The following is a 16685-nucleotide window of genomic DNA, read 5'->3' as shown; positions in this document are numbered from 1 at the left end:
GGTTCATCTTGAAACATGAAAATCTCTTTTAAAGTGGGAATTCGAGCTGAATCGTTTTGCGTCTGACATTAGTAAATCTATGCTTTTTAATATTTGAATAATTCTTACTAATGTTCAGGCAAATCATTTTTAAAGAGTAAGTATTTTTGAATTAATGTTTGTATACATCCGTTCACTCATTTATGTTTTGATGTTGTAATGGGCAGATTGATTAACACCTAAAAACTAAAACTGAAATATAAAAAATTTACTAAACTAAATTTTAAAATGTGCAGCAATATTTCAGCTATTTAACGAAGCAGCATTTTTCCAAACCAAAGACATAAAAAAATAATAATTAAAAATATATAGTAAAATAATAATAATAATAATAACATTAAAGGCAAAAAAAAAAAAAAATAAAAACAGAAAATACAAGAAAATGAATCTGAATGATACTAAAATAACACTTTTAGTCTCTTAGTAATACAAATAATAAGACTTTTAGTTTCTTAGTAATACAAATAATAAGACTTTTAGTTATGTAATTGTTATTAGTAACAAAGTCACTTATATAATTCACTTAATTATCAATATAATCAGTGCAATTATGTTTTTTGTAACATCATCCTAAGCGTATCATTCAGAGCTCCACCCTCAGCAGACTGAGAATGTGAGAAATGTGAGAAGATTTTCAATGGCCCGTCTGAGTTGACATGCTGTTAGGAAGTAAACTCTCCTGACCGGCTGCAGGGAGTGCCTTCAGTTCCCCGCCTAGTGATGGAGCAGACCGTGTGCGGGCAGCCACAGGAAAGAGTCACACGCGTCTAACAGCCTCCGTTACAGTCGCACGCTCTGCTCTGCTGGGGTTCCCGAAAACAGTCACATGGTTTGAAAAGAAAAAAAAAAAAAGGCAAGAGGAGGAGGAAGCCGAGACCGGATAGCAGCATGCTCACCTGGCAGAGCGTTAGTCTGCTCACCAATGAATTGACCTGACGCTTCTGTGCACTTGGGCACCTGTTGGAGGAACCGACCCGGCCGGTGCGGCCCGCGAGAGGACATGACACAGAACGGCTCTGTGGCCGGCAATGGCACTCAAACCGATTCTCTCAAAATTGTGATCGTCGGGGACGGGGGTTGTGGGAAAACGTCTCTGCTTATGGTGTACGCCAAAGGAGATTTCCCAGAGGTAAGCTTTCAGACGGCGACGAAGCTCAAGATGGCAATTCCATCTTGCTTGACTTGACGCTCGTCAGTTTTTTTGTAAACCAGATTTACTTCAGCTTCGCTAGTTACCATTTTACTTCAGCTTCGCTAGTTACCATTTTTTTCATGAAAAGGAAACATTGCAAAATGTATAACAGTCATTTGCACAACATCCTCAGCAAGTTTTTCCACTCTTAAGACAGCAGTTTTAGTTTCTGCCTACGCCTTGATGGTCTTATAGAAACTTGAGCTTTTTATGTCATCAAGCGTGCCCCTGTATTTAACTGATTGTATATTGGTGTTCAACAGAAATATGCTCCGTCTGTGTTCGACAAATATGTCACCACTGTATCCTATGGAGGGAAAGACATTCAGCTGAATCTGTACGATACGGCAGGTAAGCATCTGAGACGCCAGACACACCTCAGACTCCAAACGCCCCGTAGTTACAAGCTTCATTGATTAAATATGTAGGCAGGAATGTTGAGTGAAATGGGTGTGAGGCCATTAGTAATAGTTTTCATAGCTGACATCCCTGAGGTCGGGACACACTTCGAGCACTGCGTGTTTATCTAAAGATTCAAATTCAATTAGAAATATTCTGCAAAACTTTTGTCCTCAGTTGTTGACATCCAATAACATGCTCTGTACATTATTTACAGTATATTAAGGTATTTATTTGAAATAAATGACACGTTAGCTATTGTGAAATATTCTTATTGTAAGCATCACCCTCCAGTTTTTAAGCTTTAATGGAGCAGAATATGTCTGCCGATGTGGTGCAAGATGCTAAAAGCCAATACTACATTTTTAAAGGAGTTGTTATTTGTGGATGAATAGTGCATGTGTCTAAAATGTTAATTATTTAAATAATTATTTAACTTGAGTACTTTAATTGCCATGTTATACTATTGTTTAAAACCTTGGGGTTGATAGGATTTATTAATTTTTTGATGAAGTGAGTATTTATTTAGCAAGGATATATTAAACTGATCAAAAGTGACAGTATAGACATTTATAATGTTATATATATAAATTATGTATGTATTTTTTTCTTTTGAACTTTCATCATTAAAAAAAATCTAAATTAAGCAGCAATTTTTTTTAAGTGACACTGAAAATTCAGCTTTGCATCACATTAATATTTTTATAAGTATATTTAAATGAAAAGTTATTTTTAAACCATAACACCATTTCAAAATATTACTTGTTTAAAGTTGTTTTTGAAGGACCAAATTGATTGAAAATGGGTTCAGTATTTAATATTTATTCATGGTTCAAACATTTCTGAACTACAGGACACATTTTTAACTTGTTTTGCAACCATTGCACATTCTTGTATTGATCTAATAATCATTTATATTTGTTTACTGGCCTCTCTGAACCTCTGACGTCTATATAATCTGAATTTGTCCGTGATAAATTCTTCGAAATGCTTTTTTTCTTGTCTAATTCGAACTGCAAGTTTAGCAATCGAGCTGCTTATCACACTGCTGCCCAGACCTTCTCTGCGTCTCAGGAACAGGATGTTCAAGCCAGGATGTGGTTTTCTACCACATTTCGTTTCTTCGTCAAAATACTTTGTTCATAAAACGCGACATACAGGAAGATGCTGTATATGGTCAGAGGTCTCCACCTCTGACTTGTTAAGAAGCATCGCCACAGCAACGCTCCACATAATGCAGCTTTGTTTTCAGGCATCGGTGTGATAGCATTACGTCATTTCCTTCTAATCTGTTTACCGACAGGCCAGGAGGACTACGATCGCTTGAGGCCTCTGTCGTATCAAGAAGTAAACCTTGTTCTCATCTGCTACGATGTGACCAATCCGACGTCGTTCGACAATGTCACGATAAAGGTGATTTGCCTTCGGCTTTGAATGAAACTATACCGCTCGTCAGGTGAAAGTCTGTTCGCTTGCAGGCTGATAAACTTTGCCCCGAACAGTAGATGATTACAGATGGACCACCTCTGAAAACAAACAGTATTTCTGGAAACTTCTTGTCATGTCAGTTCAGAGGAATGTGCCGAGCCTTGTTTAAATAAAGGCACAGCATGCATGGCCTAAAGATAGATACAGTACACTAATATGACGTTAAGGAAGACCAGAAAAGTATTTATGTAAATGAAGAAGTTCGGTTTTAAATGGTTTTTCCCTTTTTCCCAACAGTGGTACCCAGAGGTTAGGCATTTTTGCCGTGACGTGCCCATTATCTTAATAGGGTGCAAGACAGACCTACGAAAAGACAAAGAGAAGATGAGGAAGCTTAAAGCTTTAGATCTGGCGCCCATCACCTACCTCCAGGTTGGCGTTACATTTATATGAAATCATTTAACAGACATTTTTATCCAAAGTGATTTACAAAATACATTTCCAAAGTGATTTACAAAGTACATCCCAAACACTCATAAAACAAAGTCATTCTGGATTAAGCTCACATTTTTTGGAGTGAAGTTCAATATTTTTAATGCTACTACTAACATAGCACATACTAATATTTTATGGAAGTTGTGAATATTGTTTTGAACCCCGGTAAGTTTATTATATATATATATTTAACATACTCAGTTATAATTAATATACAGTTGTGTTGCTTACATTTTTTTTGTGTGTATTTTTTTTAAAGGTACACCATTTATTTAAAATCTTTTGTCTTAGAAATCATTTTCTTATATACTTATATATATACTGTGTGTATGTGTGTATATGCAAATAGATATATATATATAGATATGTTGTACCTGAATAACCAACCTTCATATCTCTTTCTTAGGGTGAACAAATACAGAAGCAAATGAACGCTGATATATACCTGGAGTGTTCGGCAAAATATAGAGAAAACGTAGAGGACATTTTCAGAGAGGCAACCAAGCGAGCGCTAGCGGCCCGGGCTAAAGCAAGACATCTCCGCAAGAAGAAGAAACGCTGCACCATTCTGTGACCACTGCCAGAAGAACACGCTTTTTCAAGTTTTGTATATATGAAATAGGATATTCTGTAAACACTTGGGAAACATCTGCAAAGCTTCTCAAAGTTGTTTAAGCTTTCTCGAAGGAATATTTTTCAGGACATGTGGTGTGCGTTTTCTCACAATCTGCCCACCAAGCAAGGCTTAACTGTCTGACAGAGGTCACCGGAGTGAGCGTGATAAGCCTGTAATGGTCCAAGCCACATCCTTCTGCTGGTGTTACTGATATGACTTGATGGAATTTGGTCCCCCATGATTGTGGATCCAATAGAAGATGGAAAAATTGCTGCTGATGTCTCAGTGATGACTGTTACGATCTGTGTTTGTAATAGTAACGCACAACTAACTGAAGTACCTGCCGCTGTGTTACACTGGGTGTGACATTTTTTTGTTGTGCAATGCATGTCATCGACTTACACAATAGTTGCAGTTTTTAAACTCTGAGTTACAGTATTTTGCGAGCCTATAAAGCTTTCTGAACAAAAAAAGGTGGCCTATGGTGTACAAAAAAATCCTGGAGATTTGTGGAAATATGAGTTTATGTGTAGACCACCACCATTCGGAACCATTCAATGACTTTCTTTCAGTAAGGGGACGATTTGCTGCGTTTCTTAACTTCCCCAGATCTCACAGTGATGCCAGAAAGTGTTGATTAATTTGAAAACCATTACTGCACAAATAAACCCGTCATATTTTAAGATACACATTGTGCATATACACATTTAAGGGTCTTGTTTAATTAAGCAAACCGTGTGAAACCAGATAACGTCAATAGTAAAATTAGGCTATTCACGCAGATGCATATTCGAGGCACGCATTTAATCTTGCACGACGCGGTTTTCAGGTATCAGGAAGACAAATGAGTCAAAATCTCCGCTTTCTTTGCAAAACAAACTTGGTCAGGACACAAAAGTGATCGTGTGGTTAGCGCAAAAACTCGTGTTTAGCAGGAAGCGAACGCGGTACCGGAAGCCTCCAAATGCTTCTGTCGCGGCTACGAAGCTAAGAGTTGAAATGTTACTTAAGCATGAAAATATTAACAGTGTTATTCATTCACTATTAATTTAATCGAAGCTACTAGTACTCTGCACTGTCAGTCAAGTATTTAATTCACACAGATGTGTACAATAACTTAAATATATTATATTCCATAAAGAAAGAACTAAAAAAAAAAGCTAATTAGCGAGGGGGGAAACAAATCAAAACATTGAGAAATCTCCTTTAAAGCTGCCCGAATGAGTTTTATAGCAATGCATAAGCCTATTATTAACCAACATTTACATTTTGATATGTATATGCTAGGTAGACACGTTTACAAAATATCTTCATGAAAAAAGATGTTTACTTGATATTCTAGCATTAATTTTGACCCAAACAATGTTAGCTATTGCTATACCGGTGCTACAGGTTTTGTGGTCCGGGTCACATTTCAGTATCATTTGTCAAGTAGCAGAGACATATTATGTTCTAGCAGTTATGGGAGTACTAAATAAGTTTAATTTAATCGCGGTTTTCTAAATAAACGAGTAAATAATTGCTACAAATCTCTTAAAGTACTTTATTTCACCCACAATGTAGAAGCACGTTTCACTCTTGCGCTCTCTGGTGGTGAAGAAGCAGTACATTTTCACACGAGGCCACACAGATTGCATCAGATTGAATTTATTTGCTCTATAGCAACAGAAAGTGAATAGAAATCCAGCTTAATATCTAATAACCTTTGGAAACCTCCTTTTCCTCCAGTCCGAAGGCTTATTTTACGTTCAAGCAAAAAAAAAAAAAAAAGTGCAGTTATTTCGTTCAACACAAAACACTGACAAAATCACATTGTGAATCGTGACAACTGTTACGCATGATTTACGCAGTGGTTAATTGTGCAATAAAGCATTTCCCAACATGAGAAATCCCTTTAATTACAGCTTTTTGCTTCAGGTGCGGTTCACCGAGCCCATGAAATTCCAAACAGCTTGTAACACTTGGGTTCTTGGCTAAACTAAACCAGGTGTGAACAGGCAAAGGGGAGCGTTAAGGCAAACAAATCGTTCTCTAACCAAATCTAACTTCTGTTGTGACCTGCCTCTGTAACATCACATAGGAGAGAGGTTTCCGGCCTGATGGCAAACCATGAAAGACTTTGCTTAAACAAAACAAAACGCTTTTTTTCTTTGACACGTCCTAAGTAACACAGAAACACACCGGTTCGTTCTATTACAGTAGATGTAAATATAACGGCATTCATTCACATTATGCAAGATATAGTTCATCATCTCTGCTATTCTGACTCATAATGCAGTTACATGTCTACAAACGTGTGAAAATAACAAGGCAGGAGAAAAGGGACGTCCCTAATGTGTTACGAAGTTTTACCGGAGCTTTATTGCCATTGTTAATCATACAAAGTCAGGGAATATCACGTGACCCAAAAGTGAAGATGTATTTGAGTTTGTTTCTACATTGAAAACTGCTTTAGAGAAATTTAGCATTACACCACTTGGTCACGTGCAGTGAATGGGTGCCGTCGGATTGAGCGTCCAACAGCTGATAAAAAAAAACATCACAGTAATCCACATGATTTCAGTCCACAAAAAGCTGTGTGTTTGTGAAAAACAAATCCATCGTTACCATGTTTCAACTTTTAGTGTCTTCTAGTCCAAATACGAGCTTTTGCTCTCCAAAAGTCCATTCAGGTTTTGGACCGTTTTCACTTGTAAACATTGTTTGATCTGTGTATATTTCTCTCCTGAGTCAACAGAAAGCAATATTATTGATAATGGAATGAAGTGGTGTTTTTGGCAGTTTGTGCTCTTAATCTGACGGCACCCATTCCCTGCAGAGGACCCAATAACGTGTAAAATTTCTCCAAATCTTTTCTGATGGAAAAAAAACACTTCTCTACATCTTGGTGTGGTCTGAGGGTGAGCAAATTTAGAAATAGGTTTTCATTTTTGCATGAACTATTCGTTTAATTCGAGAATCTGGCCTTGCTCAATCGCTGCACTAACAAGCCACGACGTGCAAAACACACCTTTCCCTTAGAGTTGCATTGTTTCAATGCTTTCCCGTAAATATGTAACATACGCTTCAGCTAAAATGCCTTGCATGAGAACAAGTGCTTTAATCGCCATCCAGCTTCTTAAAAAAAAAAAAAAAAAAAAACCTTAACGAATCCCTTTGAGATGCTGCAGTGAACTGAGCGTCTGCAGTTCTACAGCCTTCCTGCGTCGTTGCATAAAGTTTAAATGTGGCTTATTGTAAACATATCCATGCACAGGAACAAAACAAGTGAATTGCAGTCTCCTCGCTTATTGAGTATACAGTGTCTGAAGGTTGTCAGTGGTTTCTAACCCAAACGTTACCCTCTAACTGCTGTGATTGCATAAATAAGAGCAAAAACAACATAACAGACGATAGGGCAACGTGACACGAAATCTTGATTTTCACCGCTGCTGCTGAAACGAGTTCGAAGGGAGACGTCAACATCCACCTCCAACCCTGTCCAAACAGCTCGTGAGACGAGACTCCCATGGACGAAACAGTTTTGTGCGCTTTGAAGTTCAGTTCTGCGAGCTCCTCACTGGCCACGCTGCGTGCGAAATCTTTCAGCTGGCGTCTCATCAGTTATTTTTGACCTTTTCTTTGTTTTTCTGGAGCTTCTGGTGTACCACTTTCAAAGTAGTGAGGAAATTTCCCAAGAACAGGACGAGAAACGTCAAGGCCAGCATGAACACCTAAAAAAAAAAAAAAAAACTTGGCAAAATTCATAACGGTGTAGGACGAGCAATACGCAGAAGATTAATACTTGGGGTTTTAAGCGATAATAGTGAGGTTTGGCAACTTTAGCAAGTCTCTTTACCTGCCATTCCTTGCAGTCATCACGGGCAGACAGCTTAAAAAGAGTCACAGCATTGTACAGCTGCCAAAACTGACCAGAGGAGAGAAAACCAACACATTCATCTCATAAGCCTGTCAGCTGAATCAATATATACTACTGTTAAAAGGTTTAGGGTCAGTACAGTTTACGGAAGTGTGTTTGCCTACCACAGCTGCATTTACTTGACCAAAAATACTGAAATATTAATGCAACTTAAAAGTAACTGTTTTCTGTTTCAGTGTATTTCAAAATGTAATTTCGTCCTGAAGCTGAATTTTTCAGCAGCATTACTCCAGTCTTTAATGTCATGTGCTTCTTAGGAAATAATTGTAATACGCTGATGTGCGGCTCAAGAAACATTTCTGACTATTACCAATGTTGATAGAAATCTTGTGCAACGCTTTACAGTGAGAGTCCTAATTTTAGTTTGCCGATCTCAAACCTATAAACAGTAAAATTTCCATTTAAAACCCTCACACTTCATAGGTGTCATACTGTAAAATGCATGAAACCTTTAAGGCGACTTATTTTTTAAGGTGACTGTAAAGTTGAAAAATGCATGAAAAATGAAAGGCAACACTCTTGATACTCACATGGCCAAAGAACAGAAACGGGAGGAGGAATGTAAGCCCCCTCCACATCCACGACTGAAAGCCCTCTGTAAGAGTAACATGAGAGGTCAGTCTGGGCTCTCGCTTCAGGCCAAACATGTAACATCTGCAGTGTGAACTAATGACATCATCCAGGTCAAAATTTATCCCATGATTCAAATCGGTCGCAAAGCTTACCCACTGTCAGGTCCAGCTGGTTTCTTTCCCCCAGAGCCCGTAACCGATACAAGCAGCCGCTCTGATAATAATACTGAAGAAACTGCACACAACCTGCCAGAGAGACATTAAACAATACAACCACAAACAAAAAGACACACAAACACGCCGAGCAGCTAATAGATTAAACTCACTCTGATAGATGGAAAATGCCAGGAACTGACTTCTGAACATCTGATACATTGGACCTTCTGGCCTTAAAAGACACCAACAGAAGAGTGGTGATAAAATACAAGCTGGTGATGGGAAAAAGCGATTTAATTATGCGATCTGTGGCCTAAAATACTTACCATGTCAACATAACACCTGATAAAAATGTTGAGACGTAATGATGCGACACCCACCACCCTTTGATTCTAGAAAGAAATAATAAACAAAAGGTAAATCGTAACAATTTCTCATGATGCAACAAATAAAATAAATGACAAAAAAAGCACGACCAAACATACGTAAACAAGTACTACAACCAAACAAATACACGAGACGAACTGATCAAATACCACTAAGAAATAAGTGACTACAAACAAGAAAAAAAACTATTAAATAATAAGCTAAATGCCACAACCCGATAAATAAATAACCAAAAAACAAAACAATATATAAACAAACAAGAACAAAATAACAATAAAAAGATACTACAACCAAACAAATGCATAAATAAAAAAAATAAATAATAATAATTAAATACTGTGGCCAAAAAATAACAAAAAAAAAAATACTACAACCCACCAAATAAAATAGTAAAACCAAAGATAATTTTAATTTGGTTTATTTTAAGCATTTTGTTTCAAAACAGTTGGATTAGAAGACAATACTGGAAAAAGATTAGAACGTGAACTCACCGTGACCCATTGCTCATGAGGATACTCTCTCTTATTGTCAACGTGCAATAATACCACACCAATAAAAAGTTGAAGATTTCATCTGTAACCCTGTGAGCGTGACATCCGCACGTTAAGACTCCAGCAGCACAGCGTCCTCCACAAAATAACATTAATTATTGAGATCGCTCATCTTACCGGTAGTTCAAAAGGAAGAGGCAGGTAACGGCACCAAACATTAGTATTATAGTCATATAAAGTTTGAACTTCTCGTATTCGTCTTTGTACGCAAACCTGTATTGGAAAACACAAAATCAGCAGTTTTGTATTGGGAAAAATCTCTCTCCGCTCAAAAGGACACGCTCACGTCTGACTCACTTGGCTTGGTTGCTGAGGAGAGTGACGTTCACATTTCCAAGGACCAAATTTAAGTATAGTCTGAGAAGAGAAGACAACGGTTTTAAGAGAGTAGAAAAACCTCAAAACCAAACCAAACCACACAACTGTGGTACTTACTATAAATGTACCAGAATGAAGAACTAAAAACTCACCCGTTTCTCTTTGGCAGATATGACTCCATGTCAAAAAAGACATTTTGCCTTTCTTTAATTTGAACCTTCAGGTCATTTATCACCTCCGTTTCTTTTTCGCTGCAAGTTTTCGTACACCTGTTTGCAACAAAAGAGAAAAAGGATCCATTTATGTCATTATGAACGCGTCGCTTGAGATCTGTTGTAACGCCTGAAACTCGGCTCATACTTGTGAAGACTATGCTTGAGGTCTTTCAGGCCTTTTCTTTGTTTGCCAATGGCACTGCTGCATATCGCCTGCAGGTTTGTCAGCTCCTCCAACTTCTGTCTGTAGACTTTATGCGTTTCCTAAAACACAAAACACACTGGAAGTCAAAATAAAATCTGAATCGTTTCCTAATACATGCACAAACTTTAAATGGACACATCCGTCCACCGGATGCACCATTTTAAGCATGAGGTATGCTGAACATGAGAAGGGCATTTTAAACATGGGCCAATCCTTTCTATCAACTCTAACCAGTCCTGGTAACACATGGCCGCTGATTTTTGATACTATTTTAATGATATTTATAAATATCTCCAATGGAAACACTATGGTTCTTTGATTTTGTACCATGGTACAGAGGCTTAAGGTTTTTTATAGGGTAAACCAGGGTGATTAAAATAAATACCAGGGTGCTAGCATGGTATACATCCAATAACAACAAACCCATAGCATTACCTTGATACATTGCACTAAAAGGCACTTTGTTTTTTGTATGATTGGACCCCAGGTGTTTCATGAACTTCATGAACTTTACTGTCTAGAGCTTCACCATCCTGTAATCTAACCCTGTCTATCACGAATCGATCATATGATAATTTTTTACAGTTGAGCAACAACTGTTGGTTAACATCTAACCTGGTTTAACCAGTTAGATTCGTGAATCATTATCGAATCTACTTAACTAACGCAACCATTTTTTTAAAAAAGAACAAAAATAAACACTGCTATATTTATTCATTTAAATATGTTTTCAGACAACTGATGCCGGTTAAACACACATGTACAGTAACAAAAGAAAATCAGTTCATCTGATGAGCTAAAGCCTGTTAGCCGCGTCATAAACATCCAAAACAGACGCATTTGCTTCCTTACTTACGCAAGACCCATCTTTAGGCTATGGGAGCACAAACATAACACGCATCCGTTCAATTCAAACCTGTAATTGCTGATATTCTTGCTCTATTTCTGTCCATTCACTTTGACATCTCTCCAGTGACATTGTACCCGTCTGCGCTGGCGCTGCTCCGCCGCACACTGCCGCTAGAAGGCGCTCTAGCTATTTATATAAGCTCCGCTTCTTCACCTGTCCACCAATCACAGGCCAGCATAAGATTTCGAGGATGACGTCGCCACCTAACGACCGGGAGCGCGAGCGAGCATAAATATTAGTCGAGGCTTGTTGCTTGGTTACCGTACACGAATTCTTTTGACGGGTTTAAATATATTTTTCGTAGTCGATTTGGAGGGTGAATATGGTCACAGGTAAGATCTAAGTAGACCTATTTTATGATTACCATAGTCATTATTATATGTACAGATTTTAAGTGCTACAAAAGTGCTAAAGTGGTAGCATGTTTTAGATAATAATATTTTAACCATAACAACCCAATTTTTATGCGCAGTATGCCCTTCTTGAAGAGACCCCAGACTACAGAACCGCTTGTAAAACTCTGGGACAAAAAAGCCCAAAAATGTGGCCCTCATCACACTGTGTATTCTGTCAATGGAGATCAATACACAGGCGACTGGATGGACAATAAAAAACATGGTATTATTTAATGGGCTAAATATTAAATGGCATGTTTTAAACATTACAGCTCTTGAGGATCACAGTAAGAAGCCTGGCAGTTTGAATAGACAAGCCTTAATTTAATTTACTTTGTTATTTAGATGTGTTCTGCAGATTATTAAGTGTTTCTAGGAAACGTTGCTTATCAAAGGTCAGTTTTGCAGATTGATTTCCCCTCCATTAACGAAATGTTCCCGAACATGGCTTTTTACTTTGATAAGGAAAAGGCACGCAGCTTTGGAAGAAAACAGGAATGATCTATGATGGCGACTGGAGGTGCGGAAAGAGAGAAGGCTATGGAACCCTGAGCAAGACTGACCCTCAAACCAAAGAGTATGTGAGGGTTTATGTTGGTTCTTGGCGAAATGACAAGAAGGAAGTAAGTATCAAAGACATGTTTGTCATCATACGGTTCGTGGTTTCCACATATAAATTGTCGACGTTTCGCTCAAAGGGCGCTGGGACATATTTCTACAGTCCGTCTGCTTTCTATGAGGGGCAGTGGAAGGAAGATCAGAGGAGTGGATGGGGACAGATGCAGTATGAGGACGGGGAGCTGTATGAGGGAGAGTGGCTGAAGGACAAGCATCATGGGCAGGGTTTGCTTCTGCTAGGTGCGGGCTGTTCGCAAATGAGCCAGACTGGTGGATCTCACCAAAACATGTCTAGATTACTGACATTTATCACAAAACCTCCCCTCAAACCATTTATATGTACATTGGCATACATTAGTACTGTCAAATCAATTAATCCAAAATAAGTGTACTGTGTATACGCATGTATTTAATAAATATGATGTGTATCCATATTTATATAGAATTCATTTGATATAAACACATATTATATATATATATATATATATATATATATATATATATATATATATATATATATATTTTAATATATATTTTATATATATATATATATTTTTAATATATATTTTATATATATATATATTCTTTAATATATATTTTATATATAAATTCTTTAATATATATTTTATATATAAATTCTTTAATATATATATATATATATATATATATATATATTAAAGAATTTATATGTATAAATATATTTAAATATATATACATATATATATATATATATATATATATATACATATATATTTAAATATATATATAAATTCTTTAATATATATATAAAGTATTTTATATATACATGCGTGTACATTTCTAAATGCAAATAATATTTCTTAATTGTTCTAAAAATGGTGTTTGTATACTTTTTTTTGCACTATGAATTATTAACAAGACATCTTTTTTTGTAAAGCTAATGGAAACCGCTTTGTGGGCACCTGGAGCGAAGGACAGAAAAATGGACACGGCCGGTTCTTCTACCTGGACAGAGGTCAGCTGTACGAAGGCTTCTGGGTTGACGGCGTTGCTAAGTGTGGAACCATGTCCGATTTTGGGAGAGAAGCAGCGGTTAGGCCAACAGCGTATCCAATTCCCAAGGTAAATGATTAACGCCGATGTTTGCTCATTTGCATGATTTCCATTTTAACAGTAATGCACGAAGCATTACCGAGCACACAAGCTTTCAGTCATAGGTTGTGACCACTTTAACAGCAAACAGCTCTAAACGTTTTGTCGATTTGCACGGTGTGTTACCTAATGCGGGTTCAGAAACGTTGCGGATTACAGCTCTGCTTTTTTTTTTGTCCAAAGGCTTGCTTACAGGATTCACAGGCCGTGCTGATAGAGGCACGAGCATATTTCACCGAGGACAAGGAGAAATCAACAGAGACCACGATTCCAAGTCATACCGTTGCTAGGCGATATGTACCTTGACAATATCCTGAAGACAAGAAAGGCAGACTTGTGCAAAGAAATACTTTTTATCAACCCCTCACTCACAATAAAAACACTGTCACACGATACAAAAAAAAAAAGCTGTTGCCACATTTACTAGTATTTAACAAAATACTAATTTTGGCTACAAATGCACGTCATAAATGATATAAAAGAACACAAAAAGGTGTTTTGTTGAAGTTGGTTTGATTAAGACTTTAATTAAAATGTATAAAACTGTGAGTTCTGCTGTGCACTAATAAAAAGAGCTTCTTTAAACACAACATGGATATCGTTTCACATATTTTGGAAAAAAAAAAATATCACTGTTTCAATTTGGCAATACTGAACATCCTAATTAAATGCTGTTTTAGTATATTTAGTGTATGCTGCTGATGTAACTACATGCTTAAACGTTCCTCTGCTTAGGAACACTTTAAAATGTGTTCGCTAGCATAATCGCACAATCCTGCCAGCTCTTTAGCCGTGACTGCTCTAAGCACTTGTGTCCGACTTCAGAGCGAACAGAGGCCCCTTTAATGGGAAGCCATTTCAAATACTACCAAAAAAGGTCAGACAAACACGTTGATAAAGTGCCTTTGTTTCTACTAAGATGTGCTCGTTCGGGGGGTTCACTTAGGGGAAAAAATTGAGTTTGAATAAGACTCTGATTTTTGGTTGATTCTGCTGTTCAACAGCGAAGCCCTGATTCAGAACGCATCGATATTATTTGGTCAAGCGGACGTAAGAGTAATGACTTTAAACAAGCCTCTGATCTGTGTTTAAAAAAAAGGTGTTTGTGATATAAACTCATGCCTGTAAGAATGTAGCTTGCCTTGTGTGAAAATAAAAACCTTGTGAGTAACAGAACTGGCACAGCTGCCATACTGAAATAAAGGATTTTCCCTGGGATAAATAAAAAAAATAAAAAAAAATAAAAAGTTCACCAAAGAAAAAAAAAACACAGGTTAGAAAATAGATTCACCCTCAGGTCATCCAAGATGTAGATGGGTTTGGAGCAAGTTTTAGTAATTAAGATCAGAGAAATGAAGCATTGCTTCACTCACCAGTGAATGGGTGCCGTCAGAATGAGAGTAAACAGCTGATAAAAACATCACACAATAATCCACAGCACTCCAGTCCGGTACAACAAATAACATCTTGTGAAGTGAAAACCAGCATGTTTGTAAGAAACATCGTTTTAAACCATCAGTCCATAATCCATACTAACGCTTCCTCCAGTGGAAACATCTCCTGTTGTCCTATGACAAAAACCCACTGACATTTTCGTTTAGACCTATGCATATTTCTCTCCTGTTTCAAATAAAATGAGTCAATATTATGAAGAAATGACACTATAGCTATATTTTTCACTTAAAATGTATTAACAATGGATCGCTGTGATGTTTTTTTTTTTTTTTAATCAGCTGTTTGGACTCTCATTCTGACGGCACCCATTCGCTGCAGAAGATCCACCGGCGAGTAAAGTACTGCTACATTCCACCAAATCTGTTCTGATGAAAAAACCAACTAAACACCTCTGATGGCCTGAAGGTGAGCACATTAAAATAAAAAGTTTTCATTCATGTAAGAACCAAAAATGAAAAAAAATAAATAAAAAATCCATAAAACATGCAGTGCATGCTTTCACAGTTATCACAGTCTGACTGGTATTAGTAAACCTAGCAGAAACGGTGAACAAATCCTCAACACATATAAAACTGGACACTCTCGGTGTCCACATGCAACAGATAGATCAATACTACGGTCGAAAATACGGTGTGTTGCAACACTTGACAAACCTAAAAACATTAACAGAAGCTCTTTCCCATACTTAAAACTAGGGGTAAAGGGAACTGGGAGACTGTAAGGTAGACGCCTCCCCTCGATGGTCCAGTTCGTTTTGTAAGTCCTCTAACTCTTCTAACTCTTGAAACTGCCTGTCGGTTTTGTGGCTGACCAGCGAGCGGTAGAAATGCACAGCAAAGACGATAAAAACCAAGCCGAAAGGCACCATGATGGAGGTAGAAGTGATCGCAGCGGCCACCCCGGCGGATATAGTACCGTTTTTCTGGTCCTTCGGCTTAATGGGTAAAAACTTGACCCAGCACAGCAGGACCACCTCAGCCAGGAAGAGCAACGTTCCAATGACTGTGGAAAAAGCCCAGGCCAGCTCGATGTGGCGGTGCATTCTCTCGTGAGGAGACTCCTTCACCGAGTTGAGGTTGTGCACGTTGCTGACCGCTTCGATGTTGGGCAGGATGCAGGTGCTCACCATGAGAGCGAACAGGTGGACGGCCACCAGCACGGTGGTGCAAGCGCTGAAGGCTATGAGCAGTCCTGGGGGATAGTCGTGATTGGTGTCTAGCTGTACTTCCACCATGGCCACCTGTGGAACGAAAGGAAAACACAGGTAAAATATCAGTTATTATGAGCATTCATTTTGAGCAAGGTTTTACATTCTCTAATCCATAATTTGTTGCTAGCTATAAATAATATAATACGCTATAATTAATAATAAAGAGATTACTTTCTATAATTATATAATTTATCTTTATTATTAATTATAGTGTATTATGTTATTTATAGTACTGTGGTGCTGTCAAATAATCACAATGGATCCTATATAGAATAAGTTATTGTTTTAGAAAAAATATATATATATATATATATATATATATATATATATATATATATATATATATATATATATATATATATATATATACACATATGTGTGTGTGTAATGTGTATATTTATAATGCATATATAAATACACATGTACAGCATATATTTTGAAAATATATTATACATGCTTGTACATTCTAAATTT

General features: G+C 37.3%; 4 protein-coding genes across 4 annotated transcripts in view; 2 read left to right on the top strand and 2 right to left on the bottom strand.

The window, feature by feature from the left end:
- Window positions 1–749: 749 nt before the first annotated feature.
- Window positions 750–4856, top strand: rhof (ras homolog family member F). The gene is made up of 5 exons (XM_043250444.1): window positions 750–1168; window positions 1495–1582; window positions 2934–3043; window positions 3356–3490; window positions 3960–4856. The coding sequence occupies exons 1-5, from the start codon at window positions 1040–1042 to the stop codon at window positions 4125–4127; spliced, it is 630 nt and encodes a 209-aa protein (XP_043106379.1). The 5' UTR covers window positions 750–1039; the 3' UTR covers window positions 4128–4856.
- An 842-nt stretch (window positions 4857–5698) lies between these two features.
- Window positions 5699–11506, bottom strand: tmem120b (transmembrane protein 120B). Its single transcript, XM_043250443.1, has 12 exons — window positions 11409–11506; window positions 10433–10551; window positions 10225–10341; window positions 10052–10111; window positions 9872–9967; window positions 9695–9784; window positions 9143–9208; window positions 8987–9048; window positions 8814–8906; window positions 8619–8683; window positions 8008–8076; window positions 5699–7882 (listed from the first exon to the last, which is right to left on the bottom strand). The coding sequence occupies exons 1-12, from the start codon at window positions 11469–11471 to the stop codon at window positions 7769–7771; spliced, it is 1014 nt and encodes a 337-aa protein (XP_043106378.1). The 5' UTR covers window positions 11472–11506; the 3' UTR covers window positions 5699–7768.
- A 92-nt stretch (window positions 11507–11598) lies between these two features.
- morn3 (MORN repeat containing 3) lies at window positions 11599–14959 on the top strand. The gene is made up of 6 exons (XM_043249902.1): window positions 11599–11734; window positions 11875–12020; window positions 12263–12420; window positions 12496–12655; window positions 13332–13516; window positions 13730–14959. The coding sequence occupies exons 2-6, from the start codon at window positions 11876–11878 to the stop codon at window positions 13850–13852; spliced, it is 771 nt and encodes a 256-aa protein (XP_043105837.1). The 5' UTR covers window positions 11599–11734; window position 11875; the 3' UTR covers window positions 13853–14959.
- orai1b (ORAI calcium release-activated calcium modulator 1b) overlaps window positions 13884–16685 on the bottom strand; it is a 3886-nt gene continuing 1084 nt past the window's right edge. Inside the window, exon 2 of the mRNA XM_043249904.1 lies at window positions 13884–16241. Coding sequence (XP_043105839.1) covers window positions 15693–16241 — 549 coding nt within the window. The 3' untranslated portion in view covers window positions 13884–15692. The remainder of the gene's footprint in view (window positions 16242–16685) is intronic.

This window comes from Puntigrus tetrazona, chromosome 10 (assembly GCF_018831695.1).
Source record: "Puntigrus tetrazona isolate hp1 chromosome 10, ASM1883169v1, whole genome shotgun sequence".
NCBI classification, from domain to species: domain Eukaryota; kingdom Metazoa; phylum Chordata; class Actinopteri; order Cypriniformes; family Cyprinidae; genus Puntigrus; species Puntigrus tetrazona.
This window is presented reverse-complemented; position numbering and strand designations above follow the sequence as displayed.

Bases quoted from the DNA above. Each gene is read 5' to 3' on its own strand.
- rhof (XM_043250444.1), top strand. From the start codon at position 1,040: ATGACACAGAACGGCTCTGTGGCCGGCAATGGCACTCAAACCGATTCT. The intron at 1,583-2,933 runs GTAAGCATCTGA...GTTTACCGACAG, and splicing joins GAATCTGTACGATACGGCAG to GCCAGGAGGACTACGATCGC. The intron at 3,491-3,959 runs GTTGGCGTTACA...TCTCTTTCTTAG, and splicing joins CGCCCATCACCTACCTCCAG to GGTGAACAAATACAGAAGCA.
- tmem120b (XM_043250443.1), bottom strand. From the start codon at position 11,471: ATGTCACTGGAGAGATGTCAAAGTGAATGGACAGAAATAGAGCAAGAA. The intron at 8,077-8,618 runs GTGAGTATCAAG...TCCTCTGGTCAG, and splicing joins CGTTTCTGTTCTTTGGCCAT to TTTTGGCAGCTGTACAATGC. The intron at 7,883-8,007 runs GTAAAGAGACTT...TTTTTTTTTTAG, and splicing joins ATGACTGCAAGGAATGGCAG to GTGTTCATGCTGGCCTTGAC.
- morn3 (XM_043249902.1), top strand. From the start codon at position 11,876: ATGCCCTTCTTGAAGAGACCCCAGACTACAGAACCGCTTGTAAAACTC. The intron at 12,021-12,262 runs GTATTATTTAAT...TACTTTGATAAG, and splicing joins GATGGACAATAAAAAACATG to GAAAAGGCACGCAGCTTTGG. The intron at 13,517-13,729 runs GTAAATGATTAA...TTTTGTCCAAAG, and splicing joins CAGCGTATCCAATTCCCAAG to GCTTGCTTACAGGATTCACA.